The 21,992-nt window shown below is 36.2% G+C and overlaps 1 protein-coding gene across 3 annotated transcripts in view; it reads right to left on the reverse strand.

The window, feature by feature from the left end:
- The window catches only part of SPHKAP (SPHK1 interactor, AKAP domain containing), a 206,858-nt gene that overhangs the window by 118,162 nt on the left and 66,704 nt on the right, over positions 1-21,992 (reverse strand). For all 3 annotated transcript variants that reach the window (XM_031008864.2, XM_004033306.4, XM_019022840.3), the window contains exon 3: positions 15,441-15,548. In XM_031008864.2, the coding sequence (XP_030864724.2) occupies positions 15,441-15,548 (108 nt within the window). The remainder of the gene's footprint in view (positions 1-15,440; positions 15,549-21,992) is intronic.

Consider the following 21,992-nt stretch of genomic DNA (forward strand, 5'->3'; position numbering starts at 1 on the left):
AATCACCACTAAAGAACTTACTCATATAACCAAATACCAACTGTTCCCCTAAACCTAGGGAAATTAAAAAAATTAAAAAGCACAGTGAGTTACTTCACTCACTAGGAAGGTTGTAAGCCAAAAGACAGATAATAACAAGTTTTGGTGAAGAAGTAGGGAAATTGAAACCTTCCTATACCACTAGTGGGAATGTAAAATGGTGCAGCTGCTTTGGAAAACAGTTTGGCAGTTCCTCAGGCAGTTACATATAGAGTTACCATATGTAGTAGTACCAGCAATTCTACTTCTCGGTTTATACCAAAGAATAATAAAATTATATGTCCACACAAAACTTGTATGCAAGTGTTTATAACAGTATTATTCATAACAGTCAAAAAGTAGAAACAATGCAAACCTTCCTCAACTCATGAATGAATAAACAAAACCCACACAATGCAATACTACTTAGCAATAAAAAGAAATACAATACTGATACATAATGTGACATGAATCACCTTGAAAATATGCTAAGTGAAAGAATCCAGACACAACAGGCCACATATTGTATGATTCCATTTTTATGAGTAAACAAATGTATGGAAAGAGAAAATAGCCAGGTGTGGTGGCTCATACCTGTAATCACAGCACTTTGGGAGGCTGAGGTGGGGCGACCATTAGGTCAGGATTTCAAGACCAGCCTGGCCAACATGGTGAAACCCAGTCTCTACTAAAAATGGAAAAATTAGCTGAGAGTGGTGGCGGGTGCCTGTAATCTCAGCTACTCAAGAGGCTGAGGCAGGAGAATCGTTTGAACCCAGGAGGTGGAGAGGTTGCAGTGAGCCGAGATCACTCCATTGCACTCCAGCCTGGGCGACAGGGCAAGACTCCGTTTCAAAAAAAAAAAAAAAAAAGACAAATCTATTGGGACAAGAAGTAGATTAGCAGTTGCCTAGGCCTAAGGAGGATGGTATGCCTGGGAAGTGATGACTAAGCAAAGTGGAGTTTCTTTGGAGGCAATAAAAATGTTCTAAAATTGATACAAATGTGAGAATCTTGAGGGTATTGAGAATAACCAACAATCTAAATATCTAGGTACTTTTGTATAATACTAATTTTAGGTTTTCAGCATGGATTAATAATGCAAATATCTTAAGCCTCAAACATGATAATCTTATAATGAATAAATTGTACCTTATGAAACATTTTCTTAAAATTATAATATTTGGAGCGGGGAACCAACCGGAATATTTTAAAAGTGATGTATTCACTGCTAAGAGCTAGTGGATTTAAGCTTCAGGCCTGGCTCTACTACTAATTTACTCTGTGGCCTTGAGAAATCTCTTTTCTTCATTGCTGTTTTGTTTTCTCACCTGAAAAATGAGTAGAATGGGCAATATATCTTCTCAGGTTTATCATAGCTCTTGGGTTCTGCGATTTCACAAATGGAAGCTTAGTCACTTAGTTTGGCAGAATAGAAAAACACTTGTACATTCTATTTGTTTAGCATATGGTGCAAATACATTCACCAGTTGATATTTTATTTTGGTCCTATCACTAGGATCTGACAGATGATTATTGAAGAGTGTTTCCAATGTCAAAATGTGCCAATGTCAAAGTGTTTTTCATTGGCCTGGCATTTTGCATGCCGTTTAAAAAATTAGGATGAAGATGGTGAATCAGCTCCTTTGGATTTAATATCCAGTTCAATTAAAAAGTAAGAGCCATGGTCTTGAATTAGATACTAGATTGACTCAGCAGCCCCTGGAGGAATTATGTGATGCTGAGGGTGGCAGTTGGGAACTAGGAATGCAGTTACTCATACCACGGTAACCTTAAAATATATCTCGGAATTAGGTGCTGCAGAGGATTTTGGGAGAAAAAGATACCAGCGACTTTTCGAGGTTGCTGGGGTCTTTTTGTTTTTTTCTGTGTTTGTTTGCTTTTGGTTTTTGCATTTTAAATATTGAGAAGAAATATGTGGGGCTTTAAGCAACAAAATAGTGACGCTGGGGCTGAAAACACATAGCCAGAATTGCAAAATCAAAACAGCTTTGATAATCAATTTAAGATGAAGGGTGAGGGAGAAAGTGTGTTTCTCAGGATTATAGATTGGAAAAACGTGTAGATTCCAAAACTGTCAATAGAAATGGGAAATTTGAAAGACAGAACATATTTTTGGACATCTACCTTTAGTCATGTTGAAACAGGACATTTTGGCCATGCGCAGATGGGAATACCTAACAGGCACTTGGGCATCAAGTCTACAGTCCAGAGATCGTAGTTATGAATAAATAGCCGTGGCTGAAACCAGGGGATATGGAGTGAGGGCAGTGAGCGAGAAGCAACCAGGCTTTTGGAAAGATCTTTGGGAAACATCACATTAAAGTGCCTGGTGGGGAAAACAGAAGTTCAGGTTAGAGACAAAAAAGTAATGATCCCAAAGGCAGGAGAAGAATTAAAGAGAGACTAGTGTTTTTAAAGCCCTGGAGAAATAGCTAATTTTCAGAAGCTGTGTGGGGGTGTGAGTTCAGTTCTACCAAGAGCTAAGTAATATAAGCAGTGAAAACATGTCAGTAGATTTGGTGACACTAATAAGAGAAATTTCAGCAAAATGGTAAGAAACGTGAGCTAGAGAGAAGAGATACTATACTTTTTAATTTTTTTTTAATTTGGTAGTAAAAGAAGAAGGGACATAGTGGCAGTTTGACAGGGAGTGAAGGTCAAGAAAAATATTATTTATTTTGTTATTTGCTTTTTAAAGGGCAGTTGGAGAAACGTAAGTATTTGTTGGATGGAGAACTATATGCAAGAATATAAGAGTGTAGTGGTGAATAGCACTTTCACTAACAACGATGACCATCTGTTGTCTTTTGTGATAGAGCAATTTTGAAGGAGCATGATATTAAACTAATTGAGAAACCAGCTGTCAGTTCCCAATAAAGTAAGGGCAGGAAATTACAGTAAGTTTCCAGGAATTAATCTGAATTTAAAAATTTGGTGTGTCTCTCACTGAATTGTCCTGAAGAAGAAATGCTTTAAAGTGTTAAGTAATGTTTAACAATTTTGCATGAACATGGGTGGATTGAAAACATCAGCAAGAACTTATGGGGCAGCAACTGGGTACCAGGGGACTTCAGAGTAATAAAACGTGGGCAAAGGAACATAGATGTTTGAAGAATGGCAAGCATTCTAATGAAACCGGGAAAAGGGCAGTGACTGGGAGTGAGGGCTGATCAGGAGGCAGTGTGGAGAGGGCAGATGTACAAGACTTTGAATTGGATACTTGGGTGCAATTATACATACTGGATTAAGTTTTATCTTTTGGATCACTCTCTTGGTTGAGTTTTCATGAAGTAAACTTCTTGCTTATCAGAGTCACAGTTTCAACAGAAATATACACCAGTCCCTCAGTGTACGTTGGAGACTGGTTCCAGAACAAAACCACCACCCCAACAAGCCCCTCTCCCTGCCTTTGAGCACGCTAATATCTCCTGCATATTCGAGTCCCACAGTTGGCCTGGGAGGAACTTGCCCATACGAAAACTGCATCCCACGAATACTCTATTTTCTTTCTGAGTTTGGTTGAACGAAATCCATTCGTAAGTGGATCTGTTCAATTCAAACCCATGTTGTTCAGGGGTCAACTGTGTGTGTGTGTGTGTGTGTGTGTGTGTGTGTGTGTGTGTGTGTGTCTGCGTGTGTGTCCACTAACATTACAGATGCTGTGGTGCTGCTGGGTGCCGTCTGGAATATGAAATGAAAGCAGTCTCTGGTCTATAAAGAAGTGTAATATGTAAGTTTGCAAAGACAGAAATTTCGCTTCTGCTTTTAGCACTTTCTCATTTCCTAACAAACCACTAGAGTGAGCTTGTCTTATTTTTACAAAAGAAAGAAACCATACTCTGGAGTCTCTAAACTAAAAAAAACATACATCCTGGGGGTGTCACTAGTCAGATCCATCTTTAATTACTTCTATTTTAAAAATTTACCCTGAGAATCTAGGTGTTTTTCTTTTTTAAGCTATCACTTCTAACTAGTTTTCCTAAGATTTTGGAAGAACTGATTAAGACAGACATGTTAATCCAAACAAATAATTTTGCCGAAGAGAAATAGAAAATTATGTAGTCAGTATCCTTGAAGTTTAAAGGTATTTTAATGAGAAACATTGTTTATTATTGTTTTTCTTGATTGACAGGCTTTCCTCTCAGAGGATAATTGCTATAATCACAGGAATTGTATAAAATTTGAAACTTGAAGCTATTCTGAGCTATTTTAATAATGTACTCTTTTGTCAAAATGAATTAAAAAAGTTGAGAAATGGTATAAAAACCCAAGTTTTAAAAACACACTTCGATTTATTCATCTAATTGTATTTCTAGCGGCAAAAATGTCCAGATACATAAAACATTTCATTATGTATTTGAAACTAAGGCTTACATCTCTTGCTATTTTGGGGACCCTGGGACATGCAGATTATTGACTGAGCACTTCTTTTTTACTTTTATTTTGGTGAAATGCATCATTTTTTTTTTCAACTTTTATTTTAGGCTCAGTGGGCACATGTGAAGGTTTGTTACACGGGTAAATTGTGTGTCATTGAGATTTGGTGTGAGAATAATCCCATGACCCGGTATTGCGCATAGTACCTGATAAGTAGTTTTCCATCTCTTGCCTCTTCCCACACTCCATCTCTAGCAGTCTCCAGTGTCTGTTGTTCCCACCTTTATGTCCCTGTGTACCCAATGTTTAGCTCCCACTTCTAAGTGAGAACATGTGGTAGTTAGCTCAGGACAAAGGCCTCCAGCTATATCTGTATCTGCAAAGAACATGATTTTATTCCTTTTATAGCTGTGTAGTATTCCGTGGTGTATATACACCACATTTTCTTTACCCAGTCCACCATAGATGGGAATCTGGGTTAATTCCAGATCTTTGATATTGTGAATAGTGCTGTGATGAAGAGACGAGTACATGTGTCTTTTTGATAGAACGATCTATATTCCTTTGTGTATATACCCAGTAATGGGATTGCTGGATTAAATAGCAGTTCTGTTTTAATTTATTTGAGAAATCTCTAAACTGCTTTCCACAGTGGCTGAACTAATTTGCATTCCCACCAGCAGTGTATAAGTTTTCCCTTTTTTTCTGCAACGTTGCCAACATATGTTTTTTTTTTTAATCTTAACAAATGGCCATTCTGACTAGTGTGAGATGGTATCTTATTGTGGTCTTGATTTGCATTTCTCTGATAATTACTGATGTTGAGCATTTTTTCATATATTTGTTGGCCACATGTATGTCTTCTTTTAAGAAGTGTCTGTTCCACATGCACACATATGTTTATTGTGGCACTATTCACAATAGCAAAGACTTGGAACCAACCCAAATGTCCAACAATGATAGACTGGATTAAGAAAATGTGGCACATATACACCATGGAATACTATGCAGCCATAAAAAATGATGAGTCCATGTCCTTTGTAGGGACATGGATGAAGCTGAAAACCATCATTCTCAGCAAACTATCACAAGGACAAAAAACCAAACACCGCATGTTCTCACTCATAGGTGGGAATTGAACAATGAGAACACATGGACACAGGAAGGGGAACATCACACACCAGGGCCTGTTGTGGGGTGGCGGGGTGGGGGAGGGATAGCATTAGGAGATATACCTAATGCTAAATGACCTGTTAATGGGTGCAGCACACCAACATGGCACATGTATACATATGTAACTAACCTGCACGTTGTGCACATGTACCATAAACCTTAAAGTATATATATATAAAAAAAAAAGAAGTGTCTGTTCATGGCCTTTGCCCATTTTTTAATGGGGTTGTTTTTTGCTTGTTGATTTTTTAACGGGGTGGCTTTTTGCTTGTTTACTTTTTAATGTGGTTATTTGTTTTTTGCTTTTTGATTTCTTTAAGTTCCTTATAGATTCTGAATATTAGATCTTTGTTGGATGTATTGTTTGTGAATATTCTCTCCCATTCTGTAGGTTGTCTGTTTACTTTGTTTATAGTCTCTTTTTCTGTGCAGAGCTCTTTAGTTTAATCAGGTCCCACTTGTCAATTTTTGTTTTTGTTGCAATTGCTTTTGGGGGCTTAGACAAAAATTCTTTGTCAAGGATGATATCCAGAATGATATTTCCTAGGTTTTCTTCTAGGATGTTTATATTTTTAGGTCATACATTTAAGTATTTAATCCATCTTGTGTTAATTTGTATATATGATAAAACATAGGGGTCTAGTTTCTTTCTTCTGCATATGGCTAGTCAGTTACCCTGCATCATTTATTGAACAGGAAGTCCTTTCCTCATTGCTTGTTGTTTTTGTTGAAGACCAGATGGTGGTAGATGTGCAGCTTTATTTCTGGGTTCTCTATTCTGTTCCATTGGTCTGTGTCTGTTTTTGTACCAGTACCATCCTGTTTTGGCTACTGTGGCCTTGTAGTATAGTTTGGAGTTGGGCAATATGATGCCTCTAGCTTTGTTATTTTTGCTTAGAATTGCTCTGGCTATTCAGGCTCTTTTTTGGTTCCATATTAATTTTATAATAGTTTTTTTCTAATTGTGTGAAAAATGACATTGATAATTTGATAAGAGTAACACTGAATCTATAGACTGCTTTGGGCAGTACGGCCATTTTAACGATATTGATTCTTCTAATCCATGAGCATAGGATGATTTTCCCATTTGTTTGTGTCATCTATAATTTATTTCAGCAGTATTATGTAGTTTTCTTTGTAGAGATCTTTCACCTCTTTGGTTAGATGTAATCCTAAAATGTGTGTGTGTTTGTGTGTGTGTGTTGTGTTATTTGGCTCTCATCTTGAGTGTTATTGGTGTACAGAAATGTTACTGATTTTTATACATTGATTTTGTATCCTGAAACTTTATTAAAGTTGTTTATCAGCTCTAGGAGCCTTTTTGTGGAGTCTTTAGAATTTTCTAGGTATAGAATAATATCATCAGTGAAGAAAAATAGTTTGACTTCTTTTTTTACTATCTGGATGCCTTTTATTTCTTTCTCTTGCCTGATTGCTTTGGCTAGGACATCCAGTACCATGTTGAATGGGAGTGGTGAGATTGGACATCCTTGTCTTTTTTGTCTTGTTCCAGTTCTTAAGGGGAATGCTTCCAGCTCTTGTTCTTTTAGTATAATGTTGATTGTGGGTTTGTCAGAGACGGCTCTTATTATTTTGAGGTGTGTTCCTTTGATGCCTAGTTTGTTGAGGGTTTTTATCAGGAAGGGATGTTGTATTTTATGAAAAGCTTTCTCTGCATCTATTGAGATGCTAGTATGGTTTTCTTTTTAATTCTGTTTGTGTGGTGAATAACATTAATTGATTTGTATATGTTCAACCAGCCCTGCATCTTAAAATTAAAGCCTACTTGATAGTAGTGAATCAACTTTTTGGTGTGCTGTTGGATTCAGTTTGCTAATATTTTGTTGGGGTTTTTCTGCATCTATGTTTATCAGCGATGTTGGCATGCAGCTTTTGTTGTTGTTGTTGTTGTGTGTTTGCCAGATTTTGGTATCACAGTGATGCTGGCTACATAGAAAGAGTTAGGAAGGAGTCCCTACACCTTTATTTTTTGGAGTAGTTTCAGCAGGATTTTGGCACCAGCTCTTCATTGTACCTCTGAGAGAATGGCCAAGCACTTTTTATAAGAGTGGCCCAGAGCTCAGCCCAAGCCGCTTTCTCTATCTGCACACTCTCCCTGGTTGGCTGATCTTTACTTTCTGATGGTCACTCTGAAGACCCTCAAATGTCTATCTCTTGCCCTGATATTGCCAATAACTCCAACTTAACACTCAACTATTTTCTTGACTTCTCCATTTGAATGACTAAAGGACATCCAGCATCATCCCCACTTCCTAGCTCCAGCCCATTCTTCCCCTCCTTAGTCTTCCCCTTCCATACACTAGAAGCGTCCATACACCTAGGAACTCAAGCCATAATCATCGTAGTTATTCCTGATTTCTCTCTTTTCTTCACGTAATTCATTAACATATGCTGTTTAACATACATGTACAATTTTGTAGCCTACTTTTTATATACAGTTACATTATTGGCCTTAATTTCCATGTGCTTAAATATTTCTTGCAAATATAGTTTATGAAGGATGCATGAGTCTTCATGATGTAGATGTCCAAAGTTTATTTCACTATTCCTATATTGCTGGGCATGTAAATTCTCTCTTAAGTCTTGCCATCACCTGCTGTTAAGTATATTGAATACTTATCTGATGCTCACTGTGTGTAGGCACTCTTCTAGCATTTTACCAGTGATAACACACTTAATCCTTGAATCTATGAGGTAAATACAATTATTATCTCTATTTTGCAGATAAGGAACCTGAGGCAGAGAAAGACTAAACTCACTCAATATTACATAGCTGGAAAGGGGAGCCTATGGGGTTCAAACCAGTGGTCTGACTCCAGTCCCACGTTCTAAATTGAACCATTCTGTTTCCTTAGACATACCATCTTGTACCATAACCAGATTTTATACCAGTCTGCATGCAACTGTGGTCATTTCTTTAAAATATGTCTCTAGAAGTGGATCAGTAGTCATACATTTAAAATGCTTTGTGTGAAACATATTACAAAATTATCCTCCAGAAAGATTATACAACTTTATCAACTTATACTCCCCCTGTCAGTTGCTGAGTGTCCTCTGTACTGTGCTTACATTAACATTGGGTGTAATAATTTCAAAACTCTTGAGCAATTTACTCAAAATAAATGGTATAATAGATATACTTGCATCTCTTTGATTACCAGAGAAGCTTATTTTTCTCATGTGTATGCTAACAATTGTATCTTTCCATATGGCTTTTGCAAACTTTGCTACTGGAATTTTCATTTTTTCATATTGTAGTACAGAAACTCATTATGTATTGAGATTAATACTTGAGTTTGTCAAATACATTGCTTACCTTTTTTTTAAACACAATTGTCATTTGGTTTTTAAATTATGTTTATGTTATTTACTGAAGTACAGACATTTTAAAATTTGTTTCTGCAGCTGCATGATACTTAAATAGTCATAGAGACAATCACCTATATTTCACTATAAATTAATTTTCATCCTATTAATTATTGGGAGTCTCACTCTACTTACTTAATACTTAGATATATATTGTAATTCTTTGAGCAAGTAAAACAAAGTCGTTGATCTTAATTTTACATGTAGAATTCTACCTACAACCATAAGATCTAATTCGGAGTCCATTTTAAATAAAAATAAATTTGTAAAAACTTTTTCTTTAATAGTTTCAGGATCCAAGATGTTGATAAACATATGGAGTAAGTCTAAAGCCTGCACTCCACACAGTATTTACTGAATATACTCTAAATTAATGCTGCATTGTTTGGCAATCCACTTCAAGTTTAGCCTTCAAGTTGTTTACTAAAAGTTCCTCAATTTTTTTGTTCGTTTGTTTGTTTTGAAACAGGGTCTCACTCTGTCACCCCGGCTGGAGTGCAATGGTGTGATCATAGCTCACTGCTGCCTCGAACTGCTGGGCTCCAGTGATCTCTCACCCCAACCTCCCAAATAGCTGGGACTACAGGTGCTTGCCACCACATCCAACTAATTTTAAAAATATTTTGTAGAGATGGGGCACTCGTTTCTTTTGCCCAGGCTGGCCTCGAACTCCTGGGCTCAAGCAATCCTTCTGCCTCGGCCTCCCAAAGTGCTACGAGTACAGGTATGAGCCACCGCACCAGGCCCCACTCCTCAGTTTCATGTTTCACTTTTCTGGGTTTCTGTTTCTTCCACACAACCTTCACAGATGTTGAGTCACCTGGCTGCTGTGATGAGTGACTCTTTTCTCCACTGATGTTCTGTGTCATACTTTTCCCCCAACCCCCCAGAGAAACCTAATTCATTGTCTTCAAGAGGCTTGATAAAGTTTAGTAGAAATTTCATTTGACTGAAAGTCAGAAAGTTTCCTCTGGGCCTGCTGGATTTGCTGAGGTGCCTCAGGAACTGCTGCAAAGGGGAAGCCACACAGATGGGCTTGGGGTTTCCCACTCTGCCTCACTCAACTGCCTTGCTTTCTGTTTTCTCTAGAGCTGGATTAAGAAGCAAGCCTCCCAAGTAGGTCCCTTCTGCACCCATGTGAGGGGGATGGACACGAAAATTCTTGAAAATATGTTAAAATGGAAGAAACAGAATTTATCCAGGGGTCTCTCTCAGAGCGTGGTACTGGCTGAAGTTGGCAGAAATAAGCCTTCTGTGGTGGGGGCTGGGAGCTGCCTCTCACTTTGCCCTCCGCAGCCTGCTGCTTGCTCAGGTAACTCTTGATGCTTAAACTGATTCCTAAAGTGAGTGGGTCCAGCCGAATATAGGACCTTTATTTTGCTCAGAGGCTGGATGACTTCTGCCATTAGCATTTGATAGGTTCTTACTTTTCTACAGACAGCATTTAGCTCCTCCTTAAAAACTGTTAAATAAGTATTTAAAGAATTAATTCAGTACCCACTGTACAATGGGTACTGAACTAAGATTTCTGCAGGTCTGGGTTCAATCCTGGTTGTATGTATTTACATTCCACACTGAAGTGTGTAGAAATTAAGGAGAATCATGTCTGCAATCCATTCGCTAGTGTTTCCATTAAAAAAAATTATATATGTACATTTTCACAGAAACACATGTACATGCAGAGAAAAGGATAAAGCAAACGTGGAAAAATGTTAAAATTTGAGGAGTCTAGGGATCCTCTGCACTCATTGCAATTTTTCAGTAAGTCTAAAATTAAAGAAGTAATAATTTTGAAACTTGATTTTTAAAGAAAAAAACACTAAAGCCCTCTTGAAAACTTTGTAACTATCTGCACTAGGTAATTTAAAATGTCCTTTCACAGTTCTATAATTATTATATTATATAATGATTAAATATTATATATCATTATATATTATATATTATATATATCATTATATTACATATTATATATCATTATATCGTATATTATATAATATATCATTATATTATTATATAATATATAATTCAAATTATTCAAATTATAATATATTGTAATATTTCTTTGATCACGTGAGTCTAGATTCTTCCATAGAACAACTTATCAACTGTGGTGTTTGTCAAATAGGGCTTAGGTATATTTGGAGAAATAATATAAAATACGAATTATATGAGATGTCATTTGTCATTGTTTCCACTGGATTGCATTAGCACAGAAGACTCACAGAGCAGCTATAAAACATCTCAGTTTTGCAATATCACGTGAGGAACGTTGAAGGCTGCTGAGAGCTTTATTTGCTTGTTTACAAATTTAAGGCAGAAACAACACATTTTTAAATGCTGTGATTCATCAATTAAAGTGCATGCTAGAAAAAAGGTATAATTTGTTTGGAGGATGATAGCTGGTAGTCTTCAAATAACCAATATGAAAACAGGCTGACAGTAACTATGAATAGAAATAATGTGAATGGTCAAGGTAATGTTAATGAAGTATTAAACCAAAAGATGTTTTCTGAAAAGTCAAAAATTAAATTCTAGTAAACATGAAAAAACAGTAGAAGATTTTTAAAGAACTAATTTTGCTTGCTTTCTTTTCTTTTTTTTTCTTTTTTTTGAAACAGGGTCACACTCTGTTACTCAGACTGGAGTGAGGTAGTGGGATCATAGCTAACTGCAGCCTTGAACTCCTGAACTCAAGCAATCCTTCTGCCTCAGCCTCCTGAGTAGCTGGGACTACAGACATGCACTACTATGCCCAGCTAAGTTTTAAATTGTATGTAGAGATGGGATCTCACTATGTTACCAAAGCTGCTCTTGAACTCTTGCCTTAAGAAATTCTCCTGCCTCAGCCTCCCAAAGTGCTGTGATTATTGGCGTGAGCCACAATGCCTGGCCTAATTTAACTTTTAATTAAAAAAAAAGTCAAGAGTACCGACAAGTTCAATTCCTACCACTTACGTGAAGGACCTCTATCAAGATAATGTCTCAGCTGTTGGGTTTTGGAGATTGGCTTCCAATTCCATTATCCTACCCCTCATTTCCTTTCTTTTAAATAATGAGGTTTAAAAAATGCCATGAAGGTTAGTATATATTTTTTCAGAATAGCAAATTAGAAAAAGAAATAAAATTATATTGTTTGATAGGAGACTTTAATTAGAAACACATAAGCACAGTTTTTATATTTGATACTGATATGGTTTGGCTGTGTCCCCACCAAAATCTCATCTTGAATTGTAGCTCCCATAATTCCCATGTATTGTGAGAGGGACCCAGTGGGAGATAATTGAATCATGGGGGTGGTTTCCCCCATACTGTTCCGGTGGTGGTGACTAAGTCTCACGAGATCTGATGTATTTATAAGGGATTTCTCCTTTTGCTCGGTTCTCATTTTCTCTTGCCTGCCACCATATGAGTTGTGCCTTTTGCCTTCCACCATGATTGTGAGGCCTCCCCAGCCACGTGGAACTGTGAGTTCATTAAACCTCTTTTTCTTTATAAATTACCAAGTCTTGGGTATTTCTTTATCAGCAGCATGTAAACAGACTAATACACATAGCTTTTGAAAAACCATTGAAGGTGTCTTCAGGGGGCTTCTGAGCCAGACTTCCTGGATAGTGGCTCCTGTTCCGCATGCCTATCATATTTCTAGCTGCTCCAAACTGCTCCTCACTAAGACTTCTTATATTAACCGTGAAATGAGTGCGGTTTCCCACTGAAGAAATGACTATAACTCATCATTTGATGCTTGAGAACAAACAGGGGTACTGAAATATGCACACAACACTCTGAATATTTTCCAAGTCTGAGATTGTTCCTCAATAAAAATATTATGTGGACATCTTGAATCCAGGAAACTTTGCTACCTCTAACATACTGAGATCAAAGAAACCACACATCTAAACACTAGAAGTTCATTACAGTGAATACCAAACCAATCACAACTGGCTATGAAAACGTTGGCTATTAATTTAGGTCAGGATGAAATAAGTTAAAGAAGCAAGAATAACCTGGAGCTGGGTCCCCCCAGAGTTATGAACCGGTTACAATGCAATAATAACTGAATTACTACAGGTTCCTCAGATTCTCTTGTGATTATATGTAAAGACATTTAAGTTTGGGATGATTTTATAAAACTATTCTTAAAATTAAACTTTAATGAGAATATTATTTTAAAATATAATCTATTTTCCCTCTTTAAATTATACTTTCATTCGCATGCTGGTGTGGAGAACTGGTTTTGAAAAGGAATTAAGTCCTTATTCCTTGACGATTTTGGTCACTGCTTCTGTGTAGCTATTTTGCTCATGAATTCCTTGTCCTAGTCCATGACCTCTGTGGTTTACTTCTATTTCTTCTGTAGGTAATAATTTCCCTCAGGAATGTGCAACTCTGGACATCAAAGTTTCTTCTACCCATCCTAGAAATATGTGCCAAGCCAGAAAGACAGGGGATTTGGAAATTAAGAAAAGCAACTACAGGACAATTTTGAGAGATTAGGGTTAGTTTTTCATAGGGACCCTGAAATTTCCTTTAGGCTTAGAGGCCTGGATACTTTTTAAAAATGTTTTATTTTAAGTTTTAAATTGACAAATAAAATTGAATATACTTATTGTGTACAACAAGCTATTTTGAAATATACAGTGTATACATTCTGGAATGGCTAAATTGAACTAATGAACATACGCATTAACTCACGTAGTTATCATTTTTTTTTTTGGCTGAGAACACTTAAAATCCATTCTTTTGGCATTTTTCAAGAATACAACATATTGCTACTAGTTATCGTCACCACGTTCTACCATAGACCTCTTAAACTTATCCCTTCAATCTAAATTAAATTTTGTATCCTTTGACTAACATCTTCTCAACCTTCCCTGAATCCATTATCTCAGCCCCTGGTAACCACCATTCTATTCTCTGCTTTTATGAGTTCAACTTTTTTAATTCAATTTTTCATTTTTGTGGAAGTTTCAGTTATTACAAACTATTGGGAGCAAATGAATCTTCCAATATGCCTCTTACTTGTGTATAGGTTTTTCCCATTTTAGAAGGACTAGGGAGAATCATAAAGGTGGGATAAACCAGCTGAACCACACTGATACCATCTGACACTATAAAGGGACTACAGATTTAAAGTTAGCATTCTAATTGTAGGTCTGAAATCCAGACCCCCAACATATACTCTTTGCCCTTCACTACACAATTTTTAGTACCTCAACTTTAGTGAGTTCTCCTGAGAGACTTTTTATTAGGAACTGTTCAAATGACAACTTTGACCAAAGCGTGTCTGCTGATAGCTTTTCCTCTCCGTTTTACAATTTATGGCTGTATAACTAGAGATCTGTATCTGCAAATGCCTGAATTTTCCAACTCATCTCAGAACTGAATTTGCAAAGAAGATATCACTTAAATTTTTGCCACTTAATTCTTTGTGTTTTCCCCAAGGAATCCTAGCCAGCAACTAATTTTCTGGACAAGGGATCAAAAGTACTAAAAGTAGCAGAATCATAAACTTTTGCCTAAACAAAGGGATTGACTTAAGTCTATTGAATGGACTGTATTTCTGTGCAGTGTGAAATGTTTAACATCCTCTGTCTGCCAGTTCTGGTTCTTTAGTTCTGCTCATTATATATAAAAAGCCTCGCTATCCCATATTCAGCTTCCTTTTTTGTTTCTTTTAACAGAAATGCTGGCATGCAACTTACCTCCAGGAATAGCTCAGAGCTGATGCTCTCAATTTAGTCATGTGAATTACATTACATTTTTCTCCTCTTTGGAAACACTCTCCCCCAGTCTCTGTAATCATGACCCCATTAGAGCTAGGTGATTTCAATCAAAATGAAACATATAGTTTTCTCTAACATATAGGAAGGAACATATTCTACAATAATATCTAATGACATTCCAAGCTAAAAGAATTATATTGTTTATCTGGAAGAATATCTTTTCCCTTGGAAAAGAAAGTTTTGTATGTAAGGCTCAGCTTCAATATATTAAAATGTATGACTGTTTATTTTTTTAAGTTGAAAAGTTTTTTCAAGGTTTTCAAATAATGACTGTAACATATAAGAATGATGGAACATTTGTAGACACTTTTCATATTAGAAAATACCTACTAGCAGGTGCTATAAAATATACTGAAAAGAATACAAGAGAGTCGTTGAATGGCTTTTTACTTCTCATCATACAATTCTATTTCTGAATCTTTTTCGCAGTCATTTTTGAAAATATAAACATTTTTTCTATTAGATAACTTACCTGTTAAAATGAGCAAAATGGGCATACAAACATCAGCTCTGCATGCTATTTTGTTAACAGTCCATATAAACCCGCTATGTATTTTCAAAGGAATATTTTCTCAACTTGGTATTTAATGAATTATGAAACTTTTGGTCCTAAACATGGGTACATGTGCCCGCTTCCCTGCTTTATCAGACAACATCCCAAGAATTCTGTGTACTTACAGAAGCACAGTTTTCAGACTTGTCTTCTACAAAACCAATTTGGCAGGGCATCCTCTGATTCTGCAACCAGTAGTCTGTTGACTCCAGCAGGCTATTGCTGCGAAGGACCTGGGGGAACCCAGAAAAACTCAGTTCTTATTCGGCAATCCTTTCTATCTAAACAGCAGCTCTCTTTTTTTTTTTTCTTATAAAAAAACCTGTAGGTGTTTTCTTTTCCTCAGAGCTTCTGGGTGTTAGAAAAAAACTTGCAGGATGATAGCACCTCTAAAATGTATAAAATATCCAACCTAGAATTAGCTTGAGAGAAATACATTAATGTTAACACAGATGTTCTCTCATCAAATCCAACACCTGGAAATGTCAATTGTGTCGCTTTTGCATAATTTGCAATCAAATGATTGTTTTGGGGGTATGGCTCTGTGGGCAATGGGGATCAAATTTCATTTAGTGCTAGTGTTCTTTCACACTCCATAAGTATTTTCAATTAACAAAATATGGGGTTTTTCATTGATGGAATATTGATGCTTCACTTCTTTGGTTCTGCTAACATAGCTTTGAACTAGTGTACAATTTTTCTAGAATGCCTAAGGTACTATGTTAAGTTTAAAAGTTGTTAGAAATAACTTATAAACAAATTGCATTAAATACCATTTGCCATTTAGAAATAGCATGGTATGGCAAAAATAATTGGAATACATGAATTAACAAAACCAAATATGACTGACAAATATCTAATGTCTGGTCATGGATTCTTAAAGCAAGGAAGAACAAGCATATTTTGGAGCTCAGATATTTTGAAGATGAAATATTATCAATAACTGCTAATGTCTTTAAATTATCCAAATATTGGCTGGGCGTGGTGGGTTACACCTGTAATCCCAGCACTTTGGGAGGCCGAGGTGGGTGGATCACCTGAGGTCAGGAGTTTGAGACCAGCCTGGCTAACATGGTGGGACCTCGTTTCTACTAAACATACAAAAAGTTGGCCAGGCGTGGTGGCGCGCCCCTGTAATCCCAGCTACTGAGACAGGAGAATCACTTGAACCCGGGAAGTGGAGGTTGCAGTGAGCTGAGATCACACCATTGCACTCCAGCTTGGGCAACAAGAGTGAAACTCTGTCTCAAAAAAAAAAAAAAAAGCCAAATATTGTATAACATTTTCTTCATCTTTTTAAAGATTCCCAGTGCTTTTCTGGTACCCTCTATTTTATCAGGGTATATTTCTGCTAATACTTGACTACTACTTTCACTTAAGCAACATAACAGATTTAATCAGTTTGGTTAATGCCACTAAAATAGGATAGTACTTCAATTACATTTCATTCGTACAACAAAAGATTGTCTTCTCTTTTTCAGTAAAGACAGAAATACATTACTTTTAGTCTCTGAATGCAGTTAACTAAATCTAATTGTGACACATTTTAGATGAGTAATATTACTCATCTAAAAATAATGAAAATTTATTAATGATAAATGTTATCATTTATAATAATATAAAATATAATCATATATCAAAATATCATTTATTATATTAGTGATAAATTTTCATTAATAAATTTTCATCATTCTTTCCCAGAACAGTACAAAGAGACCCTTTGTGGATGAGCAAGTAATTGAATGATAAACTTCGATTATTACTGCAGACTGACGTTGGCTAGGGAACTTCTCAATTCTCTTAAATATTTTACCTAAACTGGTTCTTAAAGCATGGGCTAGGACCTATCAGGGTCCCTGAAATCTTTCAGAGAGTGCAGCAATCAGACTACTTTGATAATAATACTAAGATGTTATTTGTTCTTTTTGCTCTTGTTGTCTCATGTATATTCTGTGGAGTTTTCCAGAGGCTACATGATGTGTGACAGCACAACAGACTGAATGCAGAAGCAGCTAGGACAGCTCAGCTGTCTTGTATCAAGTCAAACATTAAGGAGATTTGCAAACATGTGAATTGAAATCACTCTTCTCGCTAAAGGGTTTTGTTTTGTTTTGGAAAACAAATATTTTTCTTAAAAATATGTTATATAGGATAATGTGTTTATTATTATTTTAAAATTATTTTGTCAAATAACAAATTCTTATTTATTTAATTTAAATTCTGTTTTATTATTTGAAAATAAAATAAAAAATTTTCTTAGCTTTAACTTGTAATATGGAAATTAGCAATAAAACTCTCTAAACAAGAGTTTCTTGAGGTCCCTAATATTTTTCTTAGAGTGCAAAAGAATTTTGAGTTAAAAAAAGTTGAAAACCGTTGACCTAGATGAACTTTATTTAAAGCAGAAAAAGGCTCTAAATCCACTTCACTTTATGCCATTCACATGCCTTTCCCTTGTATTTCCAGCATAGAATAGAGTTTAAGAGCATCAGCATTACTGATCTAACTGGGTTGAAATCCTAACTTGGTCATTAGTAGCAGGATGACCTCAAACAGATGACTTAAACCCTGAGGTTCAGTTTCCACAGCTGTGAATGCAGGTACTACTCATCTGGTGGGATCACTGAGGGTATTCAGTGAGATGATATATGTGAAACACTGTGCCATGGAAACGGTAAGCTATTCTCTCCGAACTTGGGTTTTACTGTTACTATTTGAAGGTGGCTGAAAAGGATAATAGAACATTGGATGCCTTCTGTCTGAAATGACAGGACTGAAAATATTTCAGATGTGTGATGGCAAATTTTCTTTAGCAAATATTCTGGTCTGAGGTGTAATTTTAGTTATGCATTTTGTAGTATTAATAGTTACAGCTACTATTTTTGCATGCTTAGAATATGTTGAAGTTGTGCTAAAATTTTCCTATATATATATTTTTACTTTTTCATTTAATCTTTTTTGCAATGCTCTATGGTAGGAATCATTTTAAAGATACAAATCTTTACAGAAATTTTCAGGTTGAAAATGAAGACCTTGAGTCTCAGAGAGATATGAATTTCTGCCCCAAATTGTTCAGAGCCTGACTTTGGATGTGAAATTACTGAAGAGGGCTGTCTTATATACCCATACAAATGGGTATGATTTGGGGTAGGTTTCCAAAAACTTATCTGCATCTATTATTTTTTTGGAAATAAAACTACATTTTCTTATGGACTTCCATTTTAAAGTTAGTTTTCCATTAATGAAATTCTGAGGTGACAATTTTCTTGAAAGGGAGGAAACTTTTTGTGATGTAAATTATATAATGTAATTAATCTACTTGGCAAGTATTATGAGTATTTTAATTTCTCAAAGGAAAGGATGCTTTTACACCTACTTGAGTTATCTTTAAGCCAACTTATGTTATCATGCTTCTGCTCCTTGCCTTTCTGTGATCCCTAGATTTTGGAACACCCATCAATAAAACAAAGCACTCGTTAACTCTACGTCATAAGAACATTAAAGATTTAAAATACAGGCATCATCGCTTCTTGGCCTTTTGGCTAAGATCAGGTGTAAAATACAGACATCAAATGAATATACTAGTTAATAATGTCTTACAATGCATTCTGACTAAGAATCACTTCTTAGTCATTCTAGAGCTCACTACTCAAAATTATATCCTGCACCTTGTCTACATTCTAAGATATTTAGGACACGTAACACCATGGTTACAACAAAATATTTCAACAGAGAAAAGCAACTGTCACTTATCGGTATCAGCCTTAGGAAGGTGACAGAGTTCAAAACACAATTCACTTGGTGCTTTCAGAAAATTGGTGTGCTGGGTGGGTACATTTTCTTGGTGAAACACAGACAGGCAGAGGGGGACTTGCCAAAAGTCATCAGTCTGAAACCTCCCACTGTGAAGATTCCACAGCTATGAAAGGGGCTGTCTGAAGACGAGGCTAGTTGGGAGAAGAGCTGGCTACCTGTGGGATTTCACCTGCACTTAACTTCTCAAACAGAGAAATGTGCACAGACAGATTAATCTGCCGAGTCCTCAGCAGATATTTTAAAGATTTTTTTGAACCTATTTTAAAAATAAATAACTAAAAATATACAAAGATCTTGCTCTGTCCTATCCTAGAAGTGAGGAAAATGTGAAGTGCTTTAGAGACCTACTCATTCAATGAAAAATTCTAGAAAGATTTCTCATTCGACTCTTCCATTTCCCTGGGATACTGTGCATCTTTCCTAAAGCACATCTTTGCTTTAGAAGAAACGGAAGCAGCAGAATAAGGAACTGGAATTTAAAATAAAACCTAAATCTTGCCGTGCTTAAGAAGAAATGTTTGGACGAGAGCTTCTTTGTTTGGTGAGAATATTCATTTGCCACATACATGCAACTTTAAAATTTTAATTTTATCATCGTTAAAGATTAATCTGATTATATCAGTAATTAAAATAAGATATATTTTTCCATAAACTTCATTAACATTTAGATGATTCATTATTAAATATTTATATTCTTTAATTATTGACCAAATAATAGCACATTTATTGAGAACTGTCTGGGCTAACACCCTAACCTACACTATTATCTGAGTTAAATTTCTAGGCTTGTGAGGTAAATTCTCAAGGCTAACATAGATAAGTTTCTTAAAACAGTGCCTGGTGCATCCTAAGTGCCCGATAGGCATTAGCTATCATCATAGTTACTATTTCCTTTGCCCAGGCTTAGAGGGATCAATACTTTATCTAGTTTTTGCAGAACTAGAATTTCAGTCAGGCTCCCAGACATTAGAGCCTCCACTAAGGCAGTGTTCCATTGAAATTATATAGCTTCTCATTTTCAGCTTCTACCAAATCCCAGTCTATGCATTTACCCATCTCTCTCTCTCTCTCTCTCTCTCTCTCTCTCTCTCTGAGCTCAGGTGTGTTCAGGAGGTTTGAATTCCAGTCCTGACTCCTTGTTAACTGTGTAGTTAAGTCCACTAGCTCCCAGCCTCCCTTTGCCTTTGGTAAACAATTAAAGCAAATGATCTGAAGGCCACTTCTATACCAAATACCATGTAAGTCTCCTCCTCCCTTCCTCTTTTGCTCCTCCTCCCTCTCCCTTTCTCAAATAGTATGCATTGAGAGCCAAATAAGTAAAAGAGAATAAAAATGCAGACTTCAGTAAACCACTTAGCATCATATGTAAAGCAATTTTAGCCTGTGAAAAGCTTTTAGTTTCATGGCTTGGACAAATCATTAGGAAAAGAATGCTTGAAGGAAGAATATGTGCTTGAGAATTCAACAATTTTGAAGCTTTATGAATATATTCTCCCTGCTGAGAGAGTTGCTTTCTGAGAAGGAAAAGAGAAAAACTCACCAGGCTCTCAATGGCTCATTTGTCTGCTATTTTTAGTTATGGACTTATTTTAGATGAAGAGCTAATAATGAATGTTTTGTGTGTTCAAAAATTTGAAATAATAATGGCACATTTTCTTTTCAAATTTCATGAGTTCAGTAAATAATGTTAGGAAGATCCTTTTGCTCTACATTACAGTTACATTTCTTTTTATATAGAGAACCAAGTTGAAGAAATTTAGTATTGATTAGACAGAGAGGGAGAAATAGACTCTGGACACAGCCCCAAACATCACTGAGCAATGTCTTAATATTTTTTAAGTAATTTAAATTGGAGAAGACAGTGACTGGTGATTAATCTTGGAGGTTTGGAAGCAGAACTGAAATTAAATCCCATTTCATCCTACTGAATGAGCTTGGGCAAGTCATTTAACTTCTGTGGGACTTAGTTTTTACGTCTATTACATGAAGATAATTAAAGACATTTCAGAAGTTTATTCTAAGGATCAAATGAGCACATGCTTGTAAAGGGCTAGCCTCAACAGACTATGCAATTGATGCAATAGTGGTTGCTATTAGTAGCAGAAATGCAGGAAAATTTAGACAATATCTGTTTCATCGAACATTTTCTTGGCCTCTTCACAACATTTGACAATTTCTCTTCTTTTATTTCTTATTTGTGATGTGCCATTCTCATTTTTCTTCTCTTACTTCTCTACTCTCCTTCAGTCAGTATCAGTCAACCAATGCTCATTGAGCTTTTTTGATGTCAGCACTGAGAATACTAAGAGTGATAACTCTTCTAGAGAAAGAACAAGTACTCTGACTGTGATAAAGGAAATCTGGTGCTTTGATCCAAGACAATCCAGGTCAGCTATCAACAAGGATGGACTGGTCAGTTCTCCCTGGGGGAGGGGATGGCAAAGGGCTTGGCCCTTGACTAGAGCGTTGAAAGGTGGATCTGTGTTGTCTGGTGTATCAGGGCAGGTGGAGAAGACATGTCTCTCTTTTCCTACCCAGGCGCCATAAATATAAGTATTCCTTATAGTTTGCTCGTCAGTGTGTTGGTGTTTCTACTCCCATCAATCATTTTCCTTATCTCCTTATCATTTGCAGAGTCTCAGGGAATTAATTACCACCTGGAGGGATGACTTGCTGATCTGTAGCTCCAGGTTTAACCTTTCTGTAGAGCTTGGCTTTTCGCACTCCTGTTAGTTATTACTTTTGGATTTCTTGCTGTCACCTTGGACTATTCATGTCTACACACAAACTCCCTCCTTCCCCACTTCCAGTGCCTGAAAGAAATCTGACTTCCTGACTTCCCTATTTGCAGTTGATGTCAG

The sequence above is a fragment of the Gorilla gorilla genome, chromosome 11, assembly GCF_029281585.2.
Source record: "Gorilla gorilla gorilla isolate KB3781 chromosome 11, NHGRI_mGorGor1-v2.1_pri, whole genome shotgun sequence".
Taxonomy (NCBI): domain Eukaryota; kingdom Metazoa; phylum Chordata; class Mammalia; order Primates; family Hominidae; genus Gorilla; species Gorilla gorilla.